The following is a 22,458-nucleotide window of genomic DNA, read 5'->3' on the forward strand; positions in this document are numbered from 1 at the left end:
TGATACTTGTGAGAGCAGAGCTAGTAAAACTCTTTAGATAAAAGGAAGAAATAGGGCTGGGGGGAAATGCCTCAATGGATAAAGCACTTGCTGCTTAAGCCTGAGTACCTGAGTTCATCCCCAGACTCTATGTAAGAGCTGAATGCTAAGGCAGGCATCTGTAATCCCCGTACGCTGATGGCAAGATGGGAGGTAGAAAGAGGAGAACCTCTGGAAACTGACAGCACAGCAGAGAAAAAAGTAGAGCTAACTCCCGACAGAGAACCCTGCCTCAAATGAGCTGGAGAGGTGAGAGCTGACTTGAAAGTCATCCTTAACTTGCACACTCATACACACACACACACACACACACACACACACACACACACACACACACACCACATTACAGGAAGAAATAACCTAGAACCATTAGTCAAATTCTCTACAGCTCTGTATGTCATTAAGCCCACCTTCCTTGCAGAGATCCTGTGATTGTTCTGCTTTGAATTTCTTTGCCTGATAGTCCCTTCCTGCCTGGCAGCATGGTGGTGATAATTTCCTGTGTCAGTCAAGTTTCTAGTCTCTTAAGAAGTACTCATTGTGGTACACAGAGTTAATGGGAATCAGTGTGCTTTAGACCAGGACTGCTTAAACTTTCCCACTCGTGACCACTTTCCACCTGGGCAAGTTTTTACATAGCTCAATCTTGTTTATTTTTACATAAAGAATTAAATCTTGGCTGAATGATATTGTAGGATGTAGAGCATTATCAATATATTTCAAAGTTGATTAATATTTTGTCAGTGATGAAATTGTAGCTTCATATAAATGATCAAATTCTATACATACCAAAAATTGTTTGTGTTTTTTAATGTTTTTAATATTTTATTTTTATTTGAGAGAGAAAGAGGCAGATAGAGAGTGAATAGGCACATCAGGGGCTCTAGCCGCAGTAAACAAACTCCAGATGCATGTGCCATCTTGTGTGTCTGGCTTATATGGGTCCTAGGGAATCAAACCTGTGTCCTTTGCAGGCAAGCACCTTAACTCTCCAGCCCTGATTTTCTATAAGTAAGTATTTACTCTGTATACCTATTTTATATATTTATATACTTGGAGTCCTTATAGAATTTCTTGGGCAAAAGAGGTCATGAATGGAAAAGGTTTAAGAAGCCCTGAATTGGGGCTAGAGAGATGGCTCAGCAGTTAAAGGTACTTGCTTAGAAAGCCTGGCAGTCCAGGTTTGATTATGCCCATTGCCCATGTAAAACCAGGTGCACAGTGGCATGTCCATATTCAGTCTTTATCTGCCTGCCTCTTTCTCCCTGGGATATATATATTTTCCTGAAGTAACTGTTGGGGTTTTGCTTCCTATTTTCCTGATAAAATCATAGACAGGGCTGGAGAGATGGCTTAGCGGTTAAGTGCTTGCCTGTGAAGCCTAAGGACCCTGGTTCGAGGCTCGGTTCCCCAGGTCCCACGTTAGCCAGATGCACAAGGGGGCGCACGCGTCTGGAGTTCGTTTGCAGTGGCTGGAAGCCCTGGCGCGCCCATTCTCTCTCTCTCCCTCTATCTGTCTTTCTCTCTGTGTCTGTCGCTCTCAAATAAATAAATAAATAATTTAAAAAAAATCATAGACAAACCAAAATGCATACCAAATATTTTTGACTGAAATGTTAAACTGATGAAAGTGATGAATGAGCCAGGTGTGGTGGTGCATGTCTTTAATACCAGCACTTGGGAGCCAGGGGTAGGAAGGTCATCCTGAGACTACATAGTGAATTCCAGGTCAGCCTGCGTTAGAGCAAGATTCTACCTTGAAAAACCAGAAGAAAAAAAGAAAGAAAATAAAAATGATGAATGACTGGGCTGTTGGAATAATGAATAAATACTTGACCTTTAGGTTCCTGGTAGGTGAGATACCAGGAGTAAGAGCTCTCTCAAATAGCTCTCTGGTTATATTTAAAGACCTTTTTTAGTCTTAAATTAAAGGAGTTTTTCATGAAAAACTTTATGGGCCTGTATGTTGCATGTTGCAATGGACTTTTTGTCTTGATCTTCTCCCATGATTAGCTATTCCTTCTTTCTGATTTTTCTTCCTAATGTGAACATTTTAAAAATTTCATTAGTAGACCGGGTGTGGTAGTGCATGCCTTTAATCCCAGCACCTGGGAGGCAGAGGTAGGAGGATCTCTGAGTTTGAGGCCACCCTGGGAATACAGAATGAATTCCAGGTCAGCCTGGGCTAGAGTGAGACTGCACCTCGAAAAACAAAAATAAAAAAAATTCAATTAGGGGCTGGAGAGATGGCTTAGTGGTTAAGCACTTGCCTGTGAAACTTAAGGACCCTGGTTCAAGGCTCGATTCCCCAGGACCCACATAAGCCAGATGCACAAGGTGGCATATACATCTGGAGTTCATTTGCAGTGGTTGGAAGCCCTAGCACGCCCATTCTCTCTCTCTCTCTCTCTTTCTCTGTCATTCTCAAATAAATAAATAAAAATAAACCAAAATAATTTTAATTCCATTAGTATTGTTGCATTAATTTTGCTAACAAAAATGCCATCATACTGCCGGGCGTGGTGGCAACACCTTTAATTCCAGCACTCAAGAGGCAGAGGGAGGAGGATCATCATGAGTTCAAGGCCACCCTGAGATTACATAGTGAATTCCAGGTCAGCCTGAGCTAGAGAGAGACCCTACCTTGAAAGACCAAAAAAAAAAAAAAAAAATCACAAAATGCCATCATATGCTAGGCAGTGGTGGCTCATGACTTTAATCTCAGCACTCGGAAGTTCGAGGCCACCCTGAGACTACATAGTGAATTCCAGGTCAGACTGGGCTAGATAAACCCTACCTCAAAAGGCAAAAAAAAAGAAAGAAAGAAGAAAAGATTTGGTTTGATTTTTCTGTGCCTTACTCAGAAGAATAAATACTGTGAATACTTAGATCTGAGGAAGATGTATATAAACTTGCTTTAGAAGTGTGTGCCTGGCTTTTCATGGATGCTGTGGAATCAAACCTGGGCCAGCAGGCTTTGCAAGCAAACATCTTTAACTGCTGAGCCACCACTCCAGGCCTCTATTTAGCATGTATTATTTTTTTTTTGTTCATTTTTATTTATTTATTTGAGAGTGACAGACAGAGAAAGAAAAAGGCAGATAGAGAGAGAGAATGGGCATGCCAGAGCCTCCAGCCACTGCAAAAACTCCAGATGCGTGTGCCCCCTTGTGCATCTGGCTAACATGGGTCCCAGGGAATTGAGCCTTGAACCTGGGTCCTTAGGCTTCACAGGCAAGTGCTTAACCGCAAAGCCAACTCTCCAGCCCATAGCATTTATTTTTTAATATATATATATATATATATATATATATATATATATATATATACACACACATATATATGCATGCATGTATATATGTATATACATGTATGTATGTATGTATTATTTATTTATTTATTTGAAAGAGAGGGAGAGAGAATATGTATATGGGCACATCAGGGCCTCCAGCTGCTGCAAACAAACTCCAGACGCATGCGCCACCTAGTGCATCTGGCTTACATGGGTCCCAGGAAATTGAACCAGGGTCCTTTGGCTTTGTAGGCACATGCCTTAACCACTAAGCCATCTCTCTAGCCCTATTTGGCATTTATTATAAGTATAAATACCAGGAAGTCTTTCATTTAAGGGGATTTTATATATATCTTATTTTTTATGACTTGAATAGATTTATTTTATTTTTTGGTTGTTTTATTTTTGTTTTTTGAGGTAGGGTCTTACTCTGGCCTAGGCTGACCTGGAATTAACTATGTAGTCTCAGGTTGGCCTTGAACTCATGGCGATCTTCCTACCTCAGCCTTTCAAGTGCTGGGTTTAAAGGCATGCGTCACCATGCCCAGCTCTGATTTGTTTTATTTTTTGAGGAAAGGTCTCCTGTAGCTGGCCTAAGATGACCTGAAACATAACCCTCCTATCTTATACTCCAGAGTGCTGTTCTACTGGGAGTACATCACCATGCCTGCCCAGAACCTTTCAGATATTTTTTTGCGCCCTCTCTCTCTTTTTTTTTTTTTGTTTATTTTTATATATTTGAGAGTGACAGACAGAGAGAGAAAGAGGCAGAGAGAGAGAGAGAACAGGCATGCCAGGGCCTCCAGCCACTGCAAACGAACTCCAGATGCATGCACCCCCTTGTGCATCTGGCTGACATGGGTTCTGGGGAATCGAGCCTTGAACTGGGTACTTAGGCTTCACAGGCAAGTGCTTAACCGCTAAGCCATCTCCACAGCCCGCCCCCCCCCCTTTTTGAGATAGTCTTGTATATGTGTATCCCAGGCTGGTTTTTGAACTCTATGTAGATGAGAATAACCTTTAACTTGTAATCATCCTGCTTCTGCCTCCCAAGTGCTAGGAATGCTAATATATGCTACCAAAACCAGTGAAAGTCAATTTAAATTTTTTTCCTTCCTTATTTTCCATTTCAGGAACCTTCAGCCTGTGGTGCCATCCCAAATTTGAGGATCGCTGTCAATCAGTGGTAGAATTTATTAAGAGAGCCATCATGCACTCCAAGAATGGAAAGTTCCTGTATTTCTTGAGATCCAGGGTTCCAGGTAAAGCTGTAATTATGGTATTGTTCTTTTTTTTTTAAATTAAATTTTATATCCTTACTCCCCTACTCCCATTCCACTGAGGGCTCTCCTCAATGGGGTTATTTGTATTCACTCTGAAGTCATGAAGGCCTCAGTCTGTGGCTTTCCAGTCTAGAAAGACTCCTCCTCCTCTTTCCCAATGTTCTCTGAGCCTTGGCAGGCATGTTGGTAGTCCCATTTAGTGTTGAACTCTGTGCTGCCTCTGTATTTTTTTCTTTGATGAATTTTGAGTGACCACGATATATGTTGTCATTCTCCTGGAGCTGGTTGTCAGGCTAGCAGTGAGAGCACTCCTTGTGTCGCCGCTTCCTTTGCGCTGTCTCCTGGACCTGGCAGATGTGATAGAAATGACATGTCTTTTGATAGGCAGCTGGCTAATTTTTCTTGTCATATTGATGGATCTTGGATCTCCTCAGTGTCCTCTGGCATTTGTAAAATATAAGATTCTCCAACCACAAGTGAGAGCAGCTTGGATAAAAGGGGATAAGCATAGGTATTTGAGAGGCTTGTTTATTTTTTATTTTTTGGTTTTTTGAGGTCGGGTCTCACTCTAGCTCAGGCTGACCTGGAATTCACTATGGAGTCTCAGCGTGGCCTTGAACTCACAACAATCCTCCTACCTCTGCTTCCTGAGTTCTGGGATTAAAAGTGTGTGCCACCACACCTGGCTTTTTGAGACTTTTGATGTTTTATGTCGACTCTTAGCCAAAGAGTAGTAGAAATTCTTTTTGGAGTGTTTGAATTTCCTATCCACGGAATTCTGACTTGGTTCCCAATACCAGGTATTAGTTCTTGTTCACTGAGCGGGCCTTGTGTCCACTCTGAGAACAGTTGGTTATCTGCATAGGTTGTGTGCCACTGTTGCACCAATGTGTACTCCTTGCCCAGCTGGTTGATTTTTGTAGCTTGCAAGATCCCTGTTTATTCACACTGTTTATGATCATTATCCCCTAGCAGCTTCCATAGCACTATCCCACACTAAGAGGGCTAGCCAGGAAATTTCTTCTCAGTTGCAACATGGTCTCTTGATGTCCTATGACCACAGCCTGTGGTATCTTTAGCAATAGGGTCTTAATTAACTTTTATCTCTGGTGGGTAACCAAATGCTTTGGCAATAGCTTGCATTGTTTTGGAGACTTCATGGGTCTCCCTGACCAACAGCTCAATGTAGGTTGGGAGGCAACCTAGTTCTGCATCTGGGATATACCAGCCAGAGTCCATGGTTTTAAGATTGAGCTTTATTGGGCTGGAAGTATGGGACCCAGGTTTGATTCCCCAATACCGACATAAATCAGATGCACAAGGTAGCGCATGCATCTGGAGTTCCTTTGCAATGGCTAAAGGCCCTGACACACCTATTCTCTCTCTCTTTCTCTTTAATAAAAATGAAAAAAGTTTTTTCTTAAAGGATTGAACTTTCTCCACCTACTACAGGGCATTTTTGACTGGACTATCACCACCTTTCCTGTTGTTGAGGGTTATGTAGTAGTTATTGTTCTTTTTGTTGGTGATTTGGTTTGGTTTGGGTTTTTTCAGGTAGTGTCTCACTCTAGTCCAGGCTGACCTTGAACTCACAGCACTCCTCCTACCTCCTACCTCCCAAGTGCTGGCATTAAAGGTGTGCGTCACTGTACTTGGCTCTTTTTCTTTTTTCTTTTTCAATATTTTTATTTACTTATTTGCAAGGAGAGTGTTCTTGTTTTGTTTTGAGATAAGGCCTTACTAGGTAGCCCTGGCTGGCCTCAAACTTATGACCCCCCTGGCTCAGCCTCTTAATAATTACAGTAGTTATTTAACTTTAACTTGCTTATGATTCAGCACATACCAGAGTGCCCTCAGCCCTACAGGCAAACGCCACATGTGAAGGTTTTTTCTTTGTTGTAGCAACTTCTCTTCTTGCAGAGTTCAGTCACTAATCCCTTGCCATTGTACAGTAACCCTTCAACATACTGAAGAGAGATTGCTGCTTCTCTGACTGTGTGAATATGAAAACTGCGCCCACCTGTCATGTGGGCATCATGTAACATGACATTCTGAAATGTCTCTTGATCATTACCTGTGAGTCTGAACAGTGAGAACTCTTAAATCATTTACTGAAACACAGGGAAGTAAGAAAGGGCTCACCAGAAGGGTAGTAGTGAGTGTGAGTATCCAGGAGGCTGGATTCGTTTGCAATCTCTCTCTCTCTTTCTGTCTCTTTTTTGTTTGTTTGTTTGTTTGTTTTTCGAGGTAGGGTCTCACTCTAGCTCAGGCTGACTTGGAATTCACTATGTAGTCTCAGGGTGGCCTCGAACTCACGGCAATCCTCCTACCTCTGCCTCTAGAGTGCTGGGATTAAAGGCGTGTGCCACACCTGGCTTTTTCTTTTTAAAATATATTTTACTTATTTATTAGAGAGAGAGAGAGAGGTAGGGTCTTTAGCCACTGAGCCAACTCCCCAGTCGCAATCTCTTTAGGAATACCTGTTTTGGGGTTTGCCCACATTATACTAAACTTATGGTGGCAAAAAGTAGACTTTTTTTAAAAAAATTTTTTAGGCAAACCCAACAGGCTGCCTGTTCTTTAAATGCAAGAGTGAGGAGAGAATCGGCACACCAGGGCCTCCCTCCAGCCACTGCATCTGAACTCTAGACATGTGCACTCCCTTGTGTGCGTGTGCAACCTTGCACACGTGGCATTGTCTGGCTTACATGGGACCTGGAGTGTAGAACATGAGTCCTTAGGCTTTGCAGGGAAGTGCCTTAACTGCTAAGCAATCTCTCCAACCAACTTTTTTTGTTGTTATTACATCTTGCCATCTCCACTGTGGCTGAAAGCAAAGAGCTCCATTTGGGAGCACTGTGCTGTCCGGGCATTGCTGGTGTTACGTAGTCTTCCTGTCCACTCAGATATCTGCATAGTGTGGATCAGAGGGTGCAAAGGGACAGTTTAAGTTTTTAGCATTGGGTAAAGAAAACTGACAGGCACATTGATGTGAGCAATTTGTAGGTTATGGACAGAGCTTAAAATGAGGAGAACTTCATGCTTTCACGTTGAATCAAATTAAGATTCTTAAACAAGGTGCCAAGAAATTGCTCCAAAAAAAAAAAAAAATAGAAGTAGCTGGGGAGCCTTGGGCAGAACATCAGGAACACGATTGAGCCAGGTGACAAGGTTTTATATAGTCCTAGTGATTTAAATAAGGCATGACAGGGTGTGAACTGTATTAATTTTCACTTCATTTAGTATTTGCCTCAATGCTGTCAACAGAGTTGGGTCTCATGTAGTTGTCTTAGTGGAAGGGAAAAGGTAGAATTCTTCCTCATAGCAATTTGTAACTCAGTATAAAAAATAAGCTATAGCAATGCCCTGCAGGAGGTCATAGCCTTAGAGAGGGACAAAAGCAAGATAAAGGCAAGAGAGCAGGTATGCACATCCAAGTACCACATATGGGGAGGAATCCACTCTGCTGCAGGTGAACCAGGCAGTGCTCAGAGGCGCCTTACTCTGGAGATCTTCTCTGCTTGCAGTGTTGAGAGGTTTTGTGAAATCTTGGACTCCTCCTGTACAATTTTTTGTCTGTACAAATATGCCCCATTATATCAGTTACCTTTTCTTTGCTGAGATGAAATAAATGACAAAAATCAGTTTAAGAGCTGGGCGTGGTGGCTCACACCTTTAATTAATCCCATCTCTCAGGAGACAGAGGTAGGATTGCTGAGGGTTCAAGACCAGCCTGAGACTACATAGTGAATTGCAGGTCAGCCTGGCCAGAGCAAGACCCTACCTTGAAAAGCCAAAAGAAAAACAAATCAGGGCTGGAGGGATGGCTTAGTGGTTAAGGTGTTTGCCTGTGAAGCCAAAGGTCCGAGGTTCAATTCCCCAAGACCCACATAAGCCAGATACACAAGGTGGCACATGTGTCTGAAGTTTGTTTACAACGGCTGAAAGTCCTGGTGAGCCCATTCTCTCTCTTTCTCTCAAATAAATAAAATAAAAAATAAAAACAAATCAATTTAAGGGAGGAAGGATTTATTTCAAGTTACAGTCCACCGTGGCAGCAGAAGCTGGTCACACGCAGTCCAACAGTGAAGAAGCAGAGCCAAGTGATGAGTACCGTCAGTGTGCTCGCTCTCGCTCTCTTAATTTTTCGAGGTAGGGTCTCATTCTAACCCAGGCTGACCTGTAATTCACTCTGTATTCTTAGGGGGGCCTCAAACTGTGACCCTCCTACCTCTGCTTCCTGAGTGCTAGGATTAAAGGCGTGCACCCTCCCCCCCGTGCCTGGCTTGTTTTAAAAAAATTTTTTTTTTGTTTATTTTTATTTATTTGAGAGTGACAGAGAGAGAAAGAGGCAGAGAGAGAGGAGAGTGGTCGCACCAGGGCCCCCAGCCACTGCAAACGAACTCCAGACGTGTGTGCCCCCTTGTGCATCTGGCTAACGAGGGTCCTGGGGAATTGAGCCTTGAACTGGGGTCCTTAGGCTTTGCAGGCAAGTGCTTAACTGCTAAGCCATCTCTCTAGCCCTGCTTTTTTTTTTTTTTTTTTTTTTTTGAGGTAAGGTCTCACACTAGTCCAGACTGACCTGAAACTCTAGTTCCAGGCTGGCCTTGAATTTACCATAATCCTCCTACCTTTGCTTCCCAACTGCTGGGATTAAAAGCATGTGTCACCATGCTGGGATAATTTTTTTTTAATTTTTATTTATTAGACAGATTGGGAGGGGAAGAAAAGAGAAAAAGAATGAGCCCACCAGTGCCTCTAGCTGCTGCAAAGGATCTCCAGATGCATAGGCCACCATGTGCATCTGGCTTACATGGGTTCTGGGGAAAACAAATCTGGGTCCTTAGGCTTTGCAGGCAAGTGCCCCAACCGCTAAGGTAGGGCTTCACTCTAGCCCACATTGACCTGGAATTCACTATGTAGTCTCAGGGTGGCCTTCAACTCATGGTGATCCTCTTACGTCTGCTCCCTGAGTGCTAGGATTAAAGGTGCGTGCCACCATGCCCAGCTCAGTAGCTGGATTCCTGTTAACATGATTTTCCTCTGCAGTTCCCCAGTTTTGCTGAAGATACCTTCCATTGCTTCTCTTCAGTTATCACTTTGGAGATGATGAATAAGGCTCCTTTCCTAGGATTGCATCAAAGGTGACCTTGTCTTTTAGAGCCCCTTATACTCATCAGGAATCAGCTGATATGGGACTTTACTTAATTTATTTATTTACTTACCTTAGTTTTTTGAGGTAGGGTCTCACTCTAACTCAGGCTGACCTGGAATTCACTATGTGGTATCAGGGTGGTCTCGAGCTCATGATAATCATCCTACCTCTGCCTCCTGAGTGCTGGGATTAAAGGCGTGCACCACCACACCTGGCTATATTTATTTACTTTTTAAATATTTTTATTTATTCATTTGCAAGCAGAAAGAAATAGAAGAGAGACACACAGAGACTAGGTGTGCCAGGCCCTCCAGCTGCTGCAAATGGACTCCAGATGTATGTCACTTTGTGCATCTGACATTACATGGGTACTAGGGAATTGAACCCAGGTCGTTAGGCTTTGTAGGCAAATGTCTTAACCACTGAGACATCTCTCCAGCCTGGGTTTGTTTTGTTGTTGTTGTTTCATGGTACGTTCTCACTCTAGTCCCAGGCTGTCTTTGACTTATGTGATTCTCCTACCTCTGCATCCAGAGTGCTGGGATTAAAGGCGTGAACCACCATCCCCCTCCCCCCTCCCCCCCACTTTTTTTTTTTTTTTTTTTCCCCCTGAGGTACTCTTGGTGTAATCCAGGATGGCCTTGAATTCATGGTGATCCTCCTACCTCAGCCCAAGTGCTGGGATTACAAGCCCACAATGCCCAGCTTCTTGTTTTTTGTTTGTAAATACAAGCCCTCCATATGCACAGGTTCTGCATGGATGCCTTTAATTAACTGCAAATCAAACCTTTAAAAAAATAAAATAACATTTCTACTGAACATGTGACTTTTTGTGTCATTATTTTCTAATCAATACAATATAGCAACTATTTAAATAATATTTTCATTGTGTCATGTACTACAACTAATCTGGATGTGATTTAAAATGTATGAGGATGTGCACAGGTTCTATCCCCCTTTTTTTTTGTATTTTATTCACTATTCATCTGAGAGAAAGAGACAGACAGGAGACTGACAAAAAGAATGAGTATGGGGCCGGGCGTGGGGCACCTGTCTTTAGTCCCAGCACTCAAGAGGCTGAGGTAGGAGGAACCCTGTGAGTTGTGAGTTCAAGGTCAGCCTGGGTTAGAGTGAAGCCCTACTGCAAAATAAATAAATGCATAAAAATAAATAAAATTTTTTAAAAGAATGAGTATGGGTGTGTCACTGCATACAAACTCCAGACACCTGCCACTTAGTGCATCTGGCTTATGTGAGTCCTAGAGAAGCAAACCCAGGTCTTTAGTCTTTTCAGGCAGGTGCCTTAGTTGCTGAACCATCTTTCCAGTCCTCCATTATGCCATTTGTGTGTGTGTGTGTGTGTGTGTGTGTGTGTGTGTGATGTGCATGAGAGAAGGAGCGTGCATGCGTATGGGGGGCAGAAGTCAATGTTGGATGTTTTACTGTATCACTCACTATTAATGTTTGTTTATTTATTTATTTATTTGCAAGGGGAGAGGGAGAGAATGACTAGGTATGTCAGGACCTCCAGCCTCTGCAAATGAACTGTGGATGCATGCATCACTTTGTGCATCTGGTTTAACATCGATACTGGGGAATTGAACCTTGTTCCTTTGGCTTTGCAGACAAGTGCCTTAACTGCTGAGCCATATCTCCAGCCCCCTTTTTTTTTTTTGAGGTATGGTCTCACTGTAGCCCAAGATGACCTGGAATTCTCAGGATGGCCTTGAACTCCTGGTGATCCTCCTACCTCTGCCTCCCAACCGCTGGGATTAAAGGTGTGTTCCACCATGCCCACCTTTAGCCCTTTTCCTTTTTTTTTTTTAAAAATTTTTTAATTTTTATTAACATTTTCCATGATTATAAAAAAAGACTTTCTGAATACAACCCCCCATTGCTCAGGCAATAAAAGCACAGATTAATACTGGAACCTCATGAAATTCCATGGTAATTCCCTCCCTCCTCCCCGACACTTTCCCCTTTGAAATTCCATTCTCCATCATATTACCTCCCCATCTCAATCATTGTACTTACATATATACAATATCAACCTATTAAGTACCCTCCTCCCTTCCTTTCTCTTCCCTTTATGTCTCCTTTTTAACTTACTGGCCTCTGCTACTAAGTATTTTCCTTCTCACGCAGAAGCCCAATCATCTGTAGCTAGGATCCACATATGAGAGAGAACATGTGGTGCTTGGCTTTCTGGGCCTGGGTTACCTCACTTAGTATAATCCTTTCCAGATCCATCCATTTTCCTGAAAATTTCATAACTTCATTTTTCTTTACCGCTGGGTAGAACTCCATTGTGTAAATGTGCCACATCTTCATTATCCACTCATCAGTTAAGGGACATCTAGGCTGGTTCCATTTCCCAGCTATTATAAATTGAGCAGCAATAAACATGGTTGAGCATGTACTTCTAAGGAAATGAGATGAGTCCTTTGGCTATATGCCTAGGAGTGCTATAGCTGGGTCATATGGTAGATCAATCTTTAGCTGTTTTAGGAACCTCCACACTGATTTCCACAGTGGCTGGACCAAATTGCATTCCCACCAGCAGTGTAGAAGGGTTCCTCTTTTTTCACATCCCTGCCAACATTTATGATCATTTGTTTTCATGATGGTGGCCAATCTAACAGGAGTGAGATGGAATCTCAATGTAGTTTTAATCTGCATTTCCCTGATGACTAGTGACGTAGAACATTTTTTTAGATGCTTATATGCCATTCATATTTCTTCCTTTGAGAATGCTCTATTTAGCTCCGTAGCCCATTTTTTATTGGCTTGTTTGATTCCGTATTATTTAACTTTCTTTTTTTTTTTTTAAATTTAATTTATTAGTTTTCTTTTCAGTAAATACAGGCAGTTTGGTACCATTATTTAGGCTCATCTGTGATCTACCCCCTCCCATTAGACCCTCCTTGTTATTGAAAATGGGTCGTGCATTGTGGATTTAGCCCCCAGTTATTAGTATGATAAATGTCTCTGAAAATCATGACCCAACATGTAACTCTGACATTCTTTCCGCCCCCTCTTCCGCAAGATTTCCCTGAGCCATGTTGGGTTCATTTTTGGTCTGCTTCAGTGCTGAGGTGTTGAGGGCCTCTGAGGCTCTGGCTCTCTGATTTGGTAGGAGTTGATTTTTCTCTGCATTGATCTCCTTCCCCTTTGTGCTGGTATCCAGTTCACAGGAAAACATCACCCTTGCTTATTTCGCCAGTTGTCCTTAGTTTCAGTTGGGCCCCTTCTGAGGTATGTTGGGGCAGCTCTCTTCTTATTTAACTTTCTGAGTTCTTTGTATATCCTAGATATTAATCCTCTATCAGATATATAGCTGGCGAAGATTTTTTCCCATTCTGTAGGTTGCCTCTTTGCTTTTTTCATTGCGTCCTTTGCAATGCAAAATCTTTGTAATTTCATGAGGTTCCATATTAATCTGTGCTTTTATTGCCTGAGCAATGGGGGGTTGTATTCAGAAAGTCTTTGCCAAGACCAGTATGTTGAAGGGTTTCCCCTACTTTTTCCTCTAGCAGTTTCAGAGTTTCAGGTCTGCTGTCAAGGTCTTTAATCCATTTGGACTTAATTCTTGTGCATGGCGAGAGAGAATCTATTTTCATCCTTCTGCAGATATATACCAGTTTTCCCAACACCATTTGCTGAACAGGCTGTCCTTTCTCCAATGAGTATTTTGGGCATTTTTATCGAATATCAAGTGGCTATAGCTACTTGGACTTACATCTGGGTCCTCTATTCTGTTCCACTGATCTACATGTCTGTTTTTGTGCCAGTACCACACTGTTTTTGTTACTATGGCTCTGTAATATAGGTTAAAATCAGGTATGGTGATACCACCAGCCTTATTTTTGTTGCTCAGTATTATTTTAGATATTCAAGGTTTTTTGTGATTCCAAATGAATTTTTGGATTGTTTTTTTCTATTTCCATGAAGAATGCCTTTGGAATTTTGATAGGGATTGCATTAAATGTGTAGATTGCTTTAGGTAAGATTGCCATTTTCACAATATTGATTCTTCCAATCCAGGAACAAGGGATGTTTCTCTACTTTCTAGTGTCTTCTGCAACTTCTTGCTTGAGTGTTTTAAAGTTCTCATTGTAGAGATTCTTCCTTGGTTAGGTTTATTCCAAGGTACTTTATTTTTTTTTTTTTGATGCAATTGTGAATGGAAGTGATTCTCTGATTTCATCCTCTGTGTGTTTGTTGTTAGCATATATGAAGGCTACTGATTTCTGTGTATTTATTTTGTATCCTGCTACATGGCTGTAGGTTTTGATCAGCTCTGACAGTTTGCTAGTAGAGTTTTTAGGGTTCTTTATGTATAGAATCATGTCATCTGCAAATAATGATAACTTGATCCCTTCCTTTCCAATTTGTATCCCTTTTATGTGTGTCTCTTGCCTGATTGCTATGGCTAAGACTTCCAAAACTATGTTAAATAAGAGTGGGGACAGTGGACACCCTTGTCTTGTTCCTGATTTTAGTGGAAAAGCTTCCAGTTTTTCCCCATTTAGTAATATGTTGGCTGTAGGCTTGTCATAAATACCTTTATTATATTGAGATATGTTCCTTCTTTTCCCAGTCTCTGTAGGACTTTTATCATGAAGGGATGTTGGATTTTGTTAAATGCTATCTCTGCGTCTAATGAGATGATCATGTGATTTTTGTCCTTCAACCTGTTTATATAATGTATTACATTTATAGACTGATTTGAGCCCTCTTTTAAAAAACAGTTATTTCTTTACTTAAGAGAGAGCGAAAAAAAAAAAAAATGGGTGTGCCAGGGCCTCCAGCCATTGCATATGAACTCCAGACACATGTGCCACCTTGTGCATCTGGCTTATGTGGGTACTGGGGAATCAAGCCTGGGTCCTTAGGCTTCATAGGCAAACATCTTAACCTGTAAGCCATCCCTCCAGCCCTTAATTGCTTTCTTCATTGGTGTGGCTGAAAACCTGACAAGAAGCCACATAAGGTAGTGTGGGTTTATATTGGTTTGTAGTTTGAGGGATACAGTCCATCACGGTAGGCAAGGCCTGGCAACAAGAGCATGCAGTAGCTCGTCACATTGTACCCACAGTCAGGAAGTAAAGAGTAATGAATGCCTGTGTTCAGGTTATTTTTCTCCTTTTTATTCAGTGCTGGACCTCAGCCTATGAAATGGTGCCTCCATAGTTAGGGTGGATCCTTTCACTTCACTTCATCTAATCTTACTTATTTATTTATGCAAGAACAAGAAAGGTAAAGAATGGGCACACTGGGCTGGAGAGATGGCTTAGTGGTTAAGCGCTTGCCTGTGAAGCGTAAGGACCCCGGTTCGAGGCTCAGTTCCCCAGGTCCCATGTTAGCCAGATGCACAAGGGGGCGCACGTGTCTGGAGTTCGTTTGCAGTGGCTGGAAGCCCTGGTGCGCCCATTCTCTCTATCTCTCCCTCTATCTGTCTCTCTCTCGGTGTCTGTTGCTCTCAAATAAATAAATAAATAAAAATGAACAAAAAATATTAAAAAAAAAAAAAGAATGGGCACACTACAAACTCCAGACACATGGGCCACTATATGGATCTGCCTTACCTGTGTTCTGGGGAATTGAACTTTGACTTTTCAGGCAAGTGCCTTAATCACTAAACCATTAAACCATCTCTTCAGTCCTACTTTTTTTTTTTTTTTTTTTTTTTTTTTTTGGTTTTTCGAGGTAGGGTCTCACTCTAGCCCAAGCTGACCTGGAATTCACTAGGTAATCTCTGGGTGACCTAGATCACATAGTGATCCTCCTACCACTGCCTCCCGAGTGCTGGGATTAAAGGCATGCGCCAACATACCCGGCCAGTCCTACTTTTTAAATTCATTTATTTGCTAGGAGGAGACAGAAGTGAGAGAGTGAATGGGTGTGCCAGGGCCTCAAGCTACTATAAAATAACTTCAAATACATGGACCACTCAGTGCATTTGGTTTTACGTGGATACTGGGGAATCAAACTCAGGTCATTGGGCTCTGCAGGCAAGTGCCTTAACTGCTGAACCATCTTTCCAGCCTCTCCACCTTACTTTATTTATTTGCTTGCTTATTTATTTATTTATTTATTTGACAGAAAGAAGTAGATAGGAGAGAGAGAGTATATGGGTGTGCCAGGGCCTTCTGCCACTGCAGAGGAACTCCAGATGCATGTGCTACCTTGTGAATCTGGCTTTACGTGGGTACTGGGGGAAGTCAAGTTTGCTTCCTTTGGCTTTGCTGGCAAGCACCTTAACTGCTAAGCCATCTCTCTCTTTAAAAAAAAAAATTCTTTTTAATGAGAGAATGGGCACGCCAGGGCCTCCAGCCACTGCAGTCGAACTCCAGACTCATATACCATCTTGAGCGCATGTGTGACTTGCACATGTGTCACCTTGTGCGTCTGGCTTATGTGGGACCTGGAGAGTAGAACATGGGTGCCTAATCTTTGCAAGCAAGTGCCTTAACATATGTATTTCTTTTTGTACCTCTGCCATCTCTCTGGCCCCCTCCCTACTTTTTTTTTTTTTTTTTTTGCTTTTTGCTTTTTTGAGGTAGGGTCTCACTCTAGCTCAGGCTGACCTGGAATTCCCTATGTAGTCTCAAGTCTCAGGGCAGCCTCAAACTCACAACGATCCTCTTACCTCCACCTCCTGAGTGCTGGGATTAAAGGCGTGCGCCACCACGCCCAGCCACCCTACTTTTTGAAACAGGGTGTCTCATGAGCCCAAGAGCTTACTAACTTAGCTAACTACTAGTTAGATAAGCTAGCCAGCAAGCCCTGGAGATGCTCCTGTCCCTCTGTTCATGCCTTCCCAGTTTTGGAAATATAAACACCCCCCCCCCATCAAGGGGCGGTGCTCAGTGGACTCCTGAGGAGGGACCCTCGTCAAGGTTCCCTGTGGCAGACTCCAGCTGACTCTTCCTTCGGTGTTCAGGGTAGCCCACCTTTCTTTCTTACTTCTATGTGCCAGCTTTACCTTCATCTGAGAAATGAGGTTATCTGTCTCTAACTATGGTTTTGAATTCAATGTTTTTTTAAACAAAAAATAAGTAGAGTGGGGGGGGGAGGGAATTACCATGGGATAATTTTTTATAATCATGGAAAATGCTAATAAAAATTTAAAAAATAAAAATAAATAAGTAGATAAACTTCTTGTTTAGAAAGTACAGTATGGTTGTTTTGATTTTTGATTTTTTAAATATGTTTGTTTAAGGCTGGCTTAGTGGTTCAGTGCTTGCCTGTGAAGCCTAAGGACCCTAGTTTGAGGCTCGACTCTCCATGACCCACGTAAGCCAGATGCATAAGATGGCGCATGCATCTGGAGTTTGTTTGCAGTGGCTAGAGGCCCTGGTGCACCCATTCTCTCTTTCTCTCTACCTCTTTCTCTCTCTCTCTGTCTCATCCTTAGATAAATAAAATAAACAAAATTTTTAAAAATATTTACAAGCAGAGATAAAGAGAGAAGGAGAGAGAATGGGCATTCCAAGGCCTTCAGCCACTACAATTGAACTCCAGATGCATGCGTTTGTCTTTACGTGGGTACTGGGGAATTAAACCCAGATCATTAAGCTTTGCAGGCAAGTGCCTTAACCACTGAGCAATCTCTCCAGCACCTCACTCCCCCCATTTTTTTTTTTCATTTTTCTTTTCTTTTTAAGAGAATGTTAGTTGTCAGCAGCCATGGAAAAACTTGGGAGACAATCTGCAACTTATTTTTTCTTCTCATGCCTTCAAATATAATTTAAAAAACTATTTGGTAATAAACCTCAATCATAGTGTATATTTTCTTTGTGTGTGTGTATGTGTTTTGTTTTTTTGCTTTTTCAAGGTAGGGTCTCATTCTGGCCTCAGAATTCACTATGTAGTCTCAGGGTGGCCTTGAACTCATGGCTATCCTCCTACCTCTGCCTCCCGAGTGCTGGGATTGAAGGCGTGCATCGCCACGCCTGGCTTATATTTTATTTTGTAACCAGTTGGAGCTGCAGAATTTCTTTGATATAACAATGTTTGAGAAAGTACTTTTTTGTGTGTGGGAGAGTTTTAAAGTAGGGTCTCACTCTAGCCTAGGCTGACTTAGAACTCACTCTGTAGCCCCAGACTAGCCTCAAACTCACTATCCTTCTACCTCAGCCCTTCCTGATTGCAGGGTCTAAGGCATGGGACACTACACCCAGTTGAGAAAATAATTGTTTCAATATTTTCTAGGATAGTCTTAGTTCCTTTGATCCTGTTTTAGTGTCCCTGCCACACTTGGTATCTGTTCTGTTGGCCGTTGGGATGACCCAGTATCAGGCTGCTGACGGTGATGGGTGTGCTCCTGAGTCTGGCAGGCAAAGCCAGCAGGCACTTTAGCACTGTGATATATGAATTTCTGCTTGCCCAGGCTGCTACAGTTCTTGCTGGGATTAAAGGCAAGCACCACTGTACCAGCTTGTTTTTGTTTCACTCTGGCCTGTGCTGGCCTTCAACTCATGAAAATCCTCCTACCTCAGCCTTCCAAGTGATGAGAACAGCCCATTCTTTCAAGAACTAATGTAGTCCTATAAGAACTGACCCACTTTTGGAGCCCATGATATAATTACTAGGCTCTACCACTTTTTTTTTTTTTTTTTTTTTTGAGGCAGGTCTCATTCTACCTCAGGCAGACCTGAAAGTTACTCTAATTCACAATGATTCTACCTCAGATTGCTGAGATTATAGCATGAACCACCACATCAGCTAGACTGTACCTCTTATTTGTTTGCAAGGAGAGAGAATATGAATGGGCACACCTCTTTTTTTTTTTAAGATTTTATTATTTATTTGAGAGAGAGGGAAAGTGGATGAGCCAGGGCCTCTGGCCACTGCAAATGAACTCCAGATGCATGCACCCCCTTGTGGGCACACCTCTTGGCACTACAAATGAATTCCAGATGCATGGGCCACTTTGTACATCTGGCTTTATGTGGGTACTGAGGAATTGAACCCAGGCCATTAGGCTTTGCAAGCAAGTGCCTTTAATGGCTGTGCCGTCTATCCAGCCCTAGCCTCTACCTCTTAAAGGCTCTACCACTTCATTGCTGCCACAAAGCAACTGAGGTTTCAACACATAGCCCTTTGTGGGGATAAAGCCCATGAAAGCCATTGTGCCTCTGACATCTGCAGTCTTGGTCTTCAGGATACCTGCTAGGTCATGCTGAACAAGTATTTCCCATTTCCCACCAGGAGACTTCGGATTCCTTCCTGAGAGCCCCAGGCCTGGACTTAGACACTTTGCCCCAAGCAGGGTCTCTCTCTAGCTTGGTATTATTCACTGGACTATTAAGAGTGATGCTGGAGAGATGGCTTAGTGGTTAAGGCATTTGCCTGCAAAGCCAAAGGACCCTGGTTTGATTCCCCAGGACTCACGTAAGCCAGGTGCACAATGGGGTACGTGCATCTAGAGTTTGTTTGCAGTGGCTGGAGGCCCTGGTGCACCCATTCTCTCCCTCTCTCTATCTCTCCACCTCTTCTCTCTCTCAAATAAATAATTTTTTTTTTTTTTTTTTAAAGAGTGATGCTGGGGAGATGGCTCGGTGGGTAAAGTGCTTACCATACAAGCATGAAGACCTTAGTTTAGATCCCCAGCACACAAGTAAAGGCATGGCCACTACAGAGTGAGTTCCAGGTCAGCCTGGAAGAAGGAAGGAAGATAAAAAACAAACACACACAAAAAACAGTTCCAGGTTAGTCTGGGGAGAGTGAGACCCTACCTCAAAAAAACTGAAAAACAGCCAGGCATCTTTAATCTCAGCACTTGGGAGGCAGAGATAGGAGGATTATTGTGAGGTAGGGGAAAAAATATCCCATGTGAAATATGGTAGTAACGCATTTACAAATACAAATCAACAGACCTTTGTGTAAAGAAGGACTTTTCCATAGAGTAAGTATATGAAGTCTGGAAAGATTGCTCAGTGGTTACAAGCACTTGCTTACAAAGCCTGGCAGCTCAGATTCAATCCCCCAGTACCCATGTGAAGCCAGGCACAAAGTGGTGCATGTATCTGGCGTCCGCTTGCAGTATCATGAAGTGTTGGCATGCCCATTATCTTTCTCTTTCTTCGTATACTTGCAACTTGAAAAGTTTTATTTTAGTTTTGAGGTAGGGTTTCACTCTAGTTCAGGCTGACCTGGAATTCATTATGTAGTCTCAGACTGGCCTCAAACTCATGGTGATCCTCCTGCCTCTGCCTCCTAAGTGCTGGGATCAAAGGGGGTGTGTGCCACCATACCCTGCTGAAATATTTTATTTATTGATTGTTTTAAGAGAGAGGCAGATGGAGAGAAAATGGGCATGCCAGTGCCTCTAGCCACTGCAGCTGAACTCCAGAAGCATGCACTACCTTGTGTATCTGGCTAGCATGGGTACTGGGGAATCAAACATGCGTCTTTTGGCTTCACAGGCAAGTGCCTTAATTGCTAAGCCATCTCTCCAGCCTGATATTTTTTTCTCTCCCAAGGTAGGGTCTCACTCTAGTTCAGGCTGACCTGGAATTCACAATGTAGTCTCATGAAGTCCAAAAACATCCATGACCTTCCCTGGATTCTCTTCCTAAGAGAGCTGTGGTTAGCTGCATTCTTTCCTCTAAGATTTTCCCTTGTTTTCTTTCTTGAAGGACTGCCACCAACTCCAGTCCAGCTGCTTTATCCAGTGTCCCGATTCAGCAATGTCAAATCCCTCCAGCACCTTTGCAGATTCCGGATCCGGCAGCTTGTCCGAATAGATCATATCCCGGATCTTCCACTGCCTAAGTACACTGGGGTCATCAGGGCTAGGGCAGGGGTCCTGGGCTGGGGCTGAGGGTCACAAATGTCAGTTAGGTCTGCATACTACTCAGAGCCAAAGCTTGGCATGAAACATTCTCATGTGGTTTAACTTGAGAATATTTTAACACTAGAGCTGTGACATCATCGCCGAAAGGGAGAAAGATGTGTGTCAGCCTTGCTCCTCAGGCTCTTGGTAGGTGGTGTCCATTGGGAAGAGGGAGGGAGACAGACTGTAAGGAGTGAGAAGGTGGGAATTTTGTGAGGTTGACAGAGACTCTTTTTTTAAATTTTAATTTATTTATTTGCAAGCAGAGAGAGAGATAGAAGAGAGACACAGAGAGAATGGGCACTCCAAGGCCTCTAATCACTGCAAACAAACTCGAGATGCATGTGCCCTTGTACATCTAGGTTACGTGGGTCCTGGAGAATCAAACCTGGGCCCTTTGGCTTCGCAGGCAAATGCCTTAACCACTGAGCCATCTCTTTAGCCGGACAAAGACTCTTTAGTGTAATCTTAGCTGTATAGGAAATGAGGAGGAGGAAGGGTTGAGCAAAGACAGTTTTCCTTAAGAAAAAAAACCACCAGTGTAAAATTTCTTAAATGTATTCTGTACAAATAATACTTTGTGTGTCTCTCTTGCTTTTCACAGACCTCTGATCTCTTATATCCGAAAGTTCTACTACTATGATCCTCAGGAAGAGGTGTACCTATCTCTAAAGGAAGCGCAGCTCATTTCAAAACAGAAGCAAGAGGTGGAGCCCTCCACGTAGCTTGGGGCCCCTGCTGTTCCCCACAAAGGGTAGGGATCTCTATCTCGTTATCCAGCCTGGACTGGACAGCTGTCTTCACAACCCTGACTCACTTGGGCCTTTGTCTGATAATGGACTCTCTGAAAGCTCATACTTTATTTGGAAGAAAGGCAGATAGACATAAAGGGCTTAAAAAATATTCGCCAAGCAAGGCCTGGTGGCCTCCTTCCAGCTATTGAGGGACTAAGTTAGGAGAGTCACAAGTTCAGGGCCAACCTGGGCAACTTAGAACCCATCTTAAACAAAAAAAGTATAAAGAGCTGGGCGTGGTAGTGTATGCCTGCCTTTAGTCTCAGCACCTGGGAGGCAGAGATAAGAGGGTCACTGTGAGTTCAAGGCCACCCTGACACTACATAGTGAATTCCAGGTCAGCCTGGGCTAGATTGAGACCCTACCTGGTGGGGGGCGGTGGGGGGAAGCATGTGTGTGATCCTAGATTTGGTCCTCAGCACTGCACATACATATGTCAAGCTGGGTGTGGTGCACAGCTGTAATCCTAACACTGGGAGGTACAGGCAGGAAGATCATTAGTTCAAGTGTGCCCCTCACCCTAGAGGGGGTGATTTGCATGCATGGTGCAAGTTAATCACTGAAGTGTAAATAAGGCAGACAGAAAGGCTGCAGTAAACCCTGGCATGGACCGCTGGGAGGACAGCGGAAGGCCCACGATGGAAAAGGATAAACGAGATGGTCCTGTCAAAGGAAACTCAGCTTGTGAAATCATATCAAGGAAAATCAACCAACCTCCAGAACCAGAAGGAATATGCTTGAACATGACTAATGCATTGACTAGCCTGAGAGCTGCTTCCTGTGGCCTAGCAGCAAAGTGCTCTTCAGTGCCTTCTGCATGCAGCACAAGCTCAGGTAGCTGCTGGACTGCTGATGGCAGTGTTCCCATTCTTGATGACAACTGTGGCTCACCAAAGTTTTGAAAAGTCACCTGTGAGTATAGGTGATTTGGATTTGAAGCCCTGTACTCTATTCTTTTGGCTACAGCTGCAAGTGATGTCCTGACAACCAGGTATGAAGCAACCCCACTGCCAGAGAAGGGATTAGAGCTTCTAAACCTGCTTTTATTTATT

The 22,458-nt window shown here is 43.0% G+C and overlaps 1 protein-coding gene across 1 annotated transcript in view; it reads left to right on the forward strand.

The window, feature by feature from the left end:
* The window catches only part of Socs7 (suppressor of cytokine signaling 7), a 60,795-nt gene that overhangs the window by 29,866 nt on the left and 8,471 nt on the right, over positions 1-22,458 (forward strand). Inside the window, exons 7-9 of the mRNA XM_004655498.2 lie at positions 4,465-4,593; positions 20,416-20,551; positions 21,217-21,366. Coding sequence (XP_004655555.2) covers positions 4,465-4,593; positions 20,416-20,551; positions 21,217-21,337 — 386 coding nt within the window. The 3' untranslated portion in view covers positions 21,338-21,366. The remainder of the gene's footprint in view (positions 1-4,464; positions 4,594-20,415; positions 20,552-21,216; positions 21,367-22,458) is intronic.

Source organism: Jaculus jaculus, chromosome 9, assembly GCF_020740685.1.
Source record: "Jaculus jaculus isolate mJacJac1 chromosome 9, mJacJac1.mat.Y.cur, whole genome shotgun sequence".
Classification (NCBI taxonomy): domain Eukaryota; kingdom Metazoa; phylum Chordata; class Mammalia; order Rodentia; family Dipodidae; genus Jaculus; species Jaculus jaculus.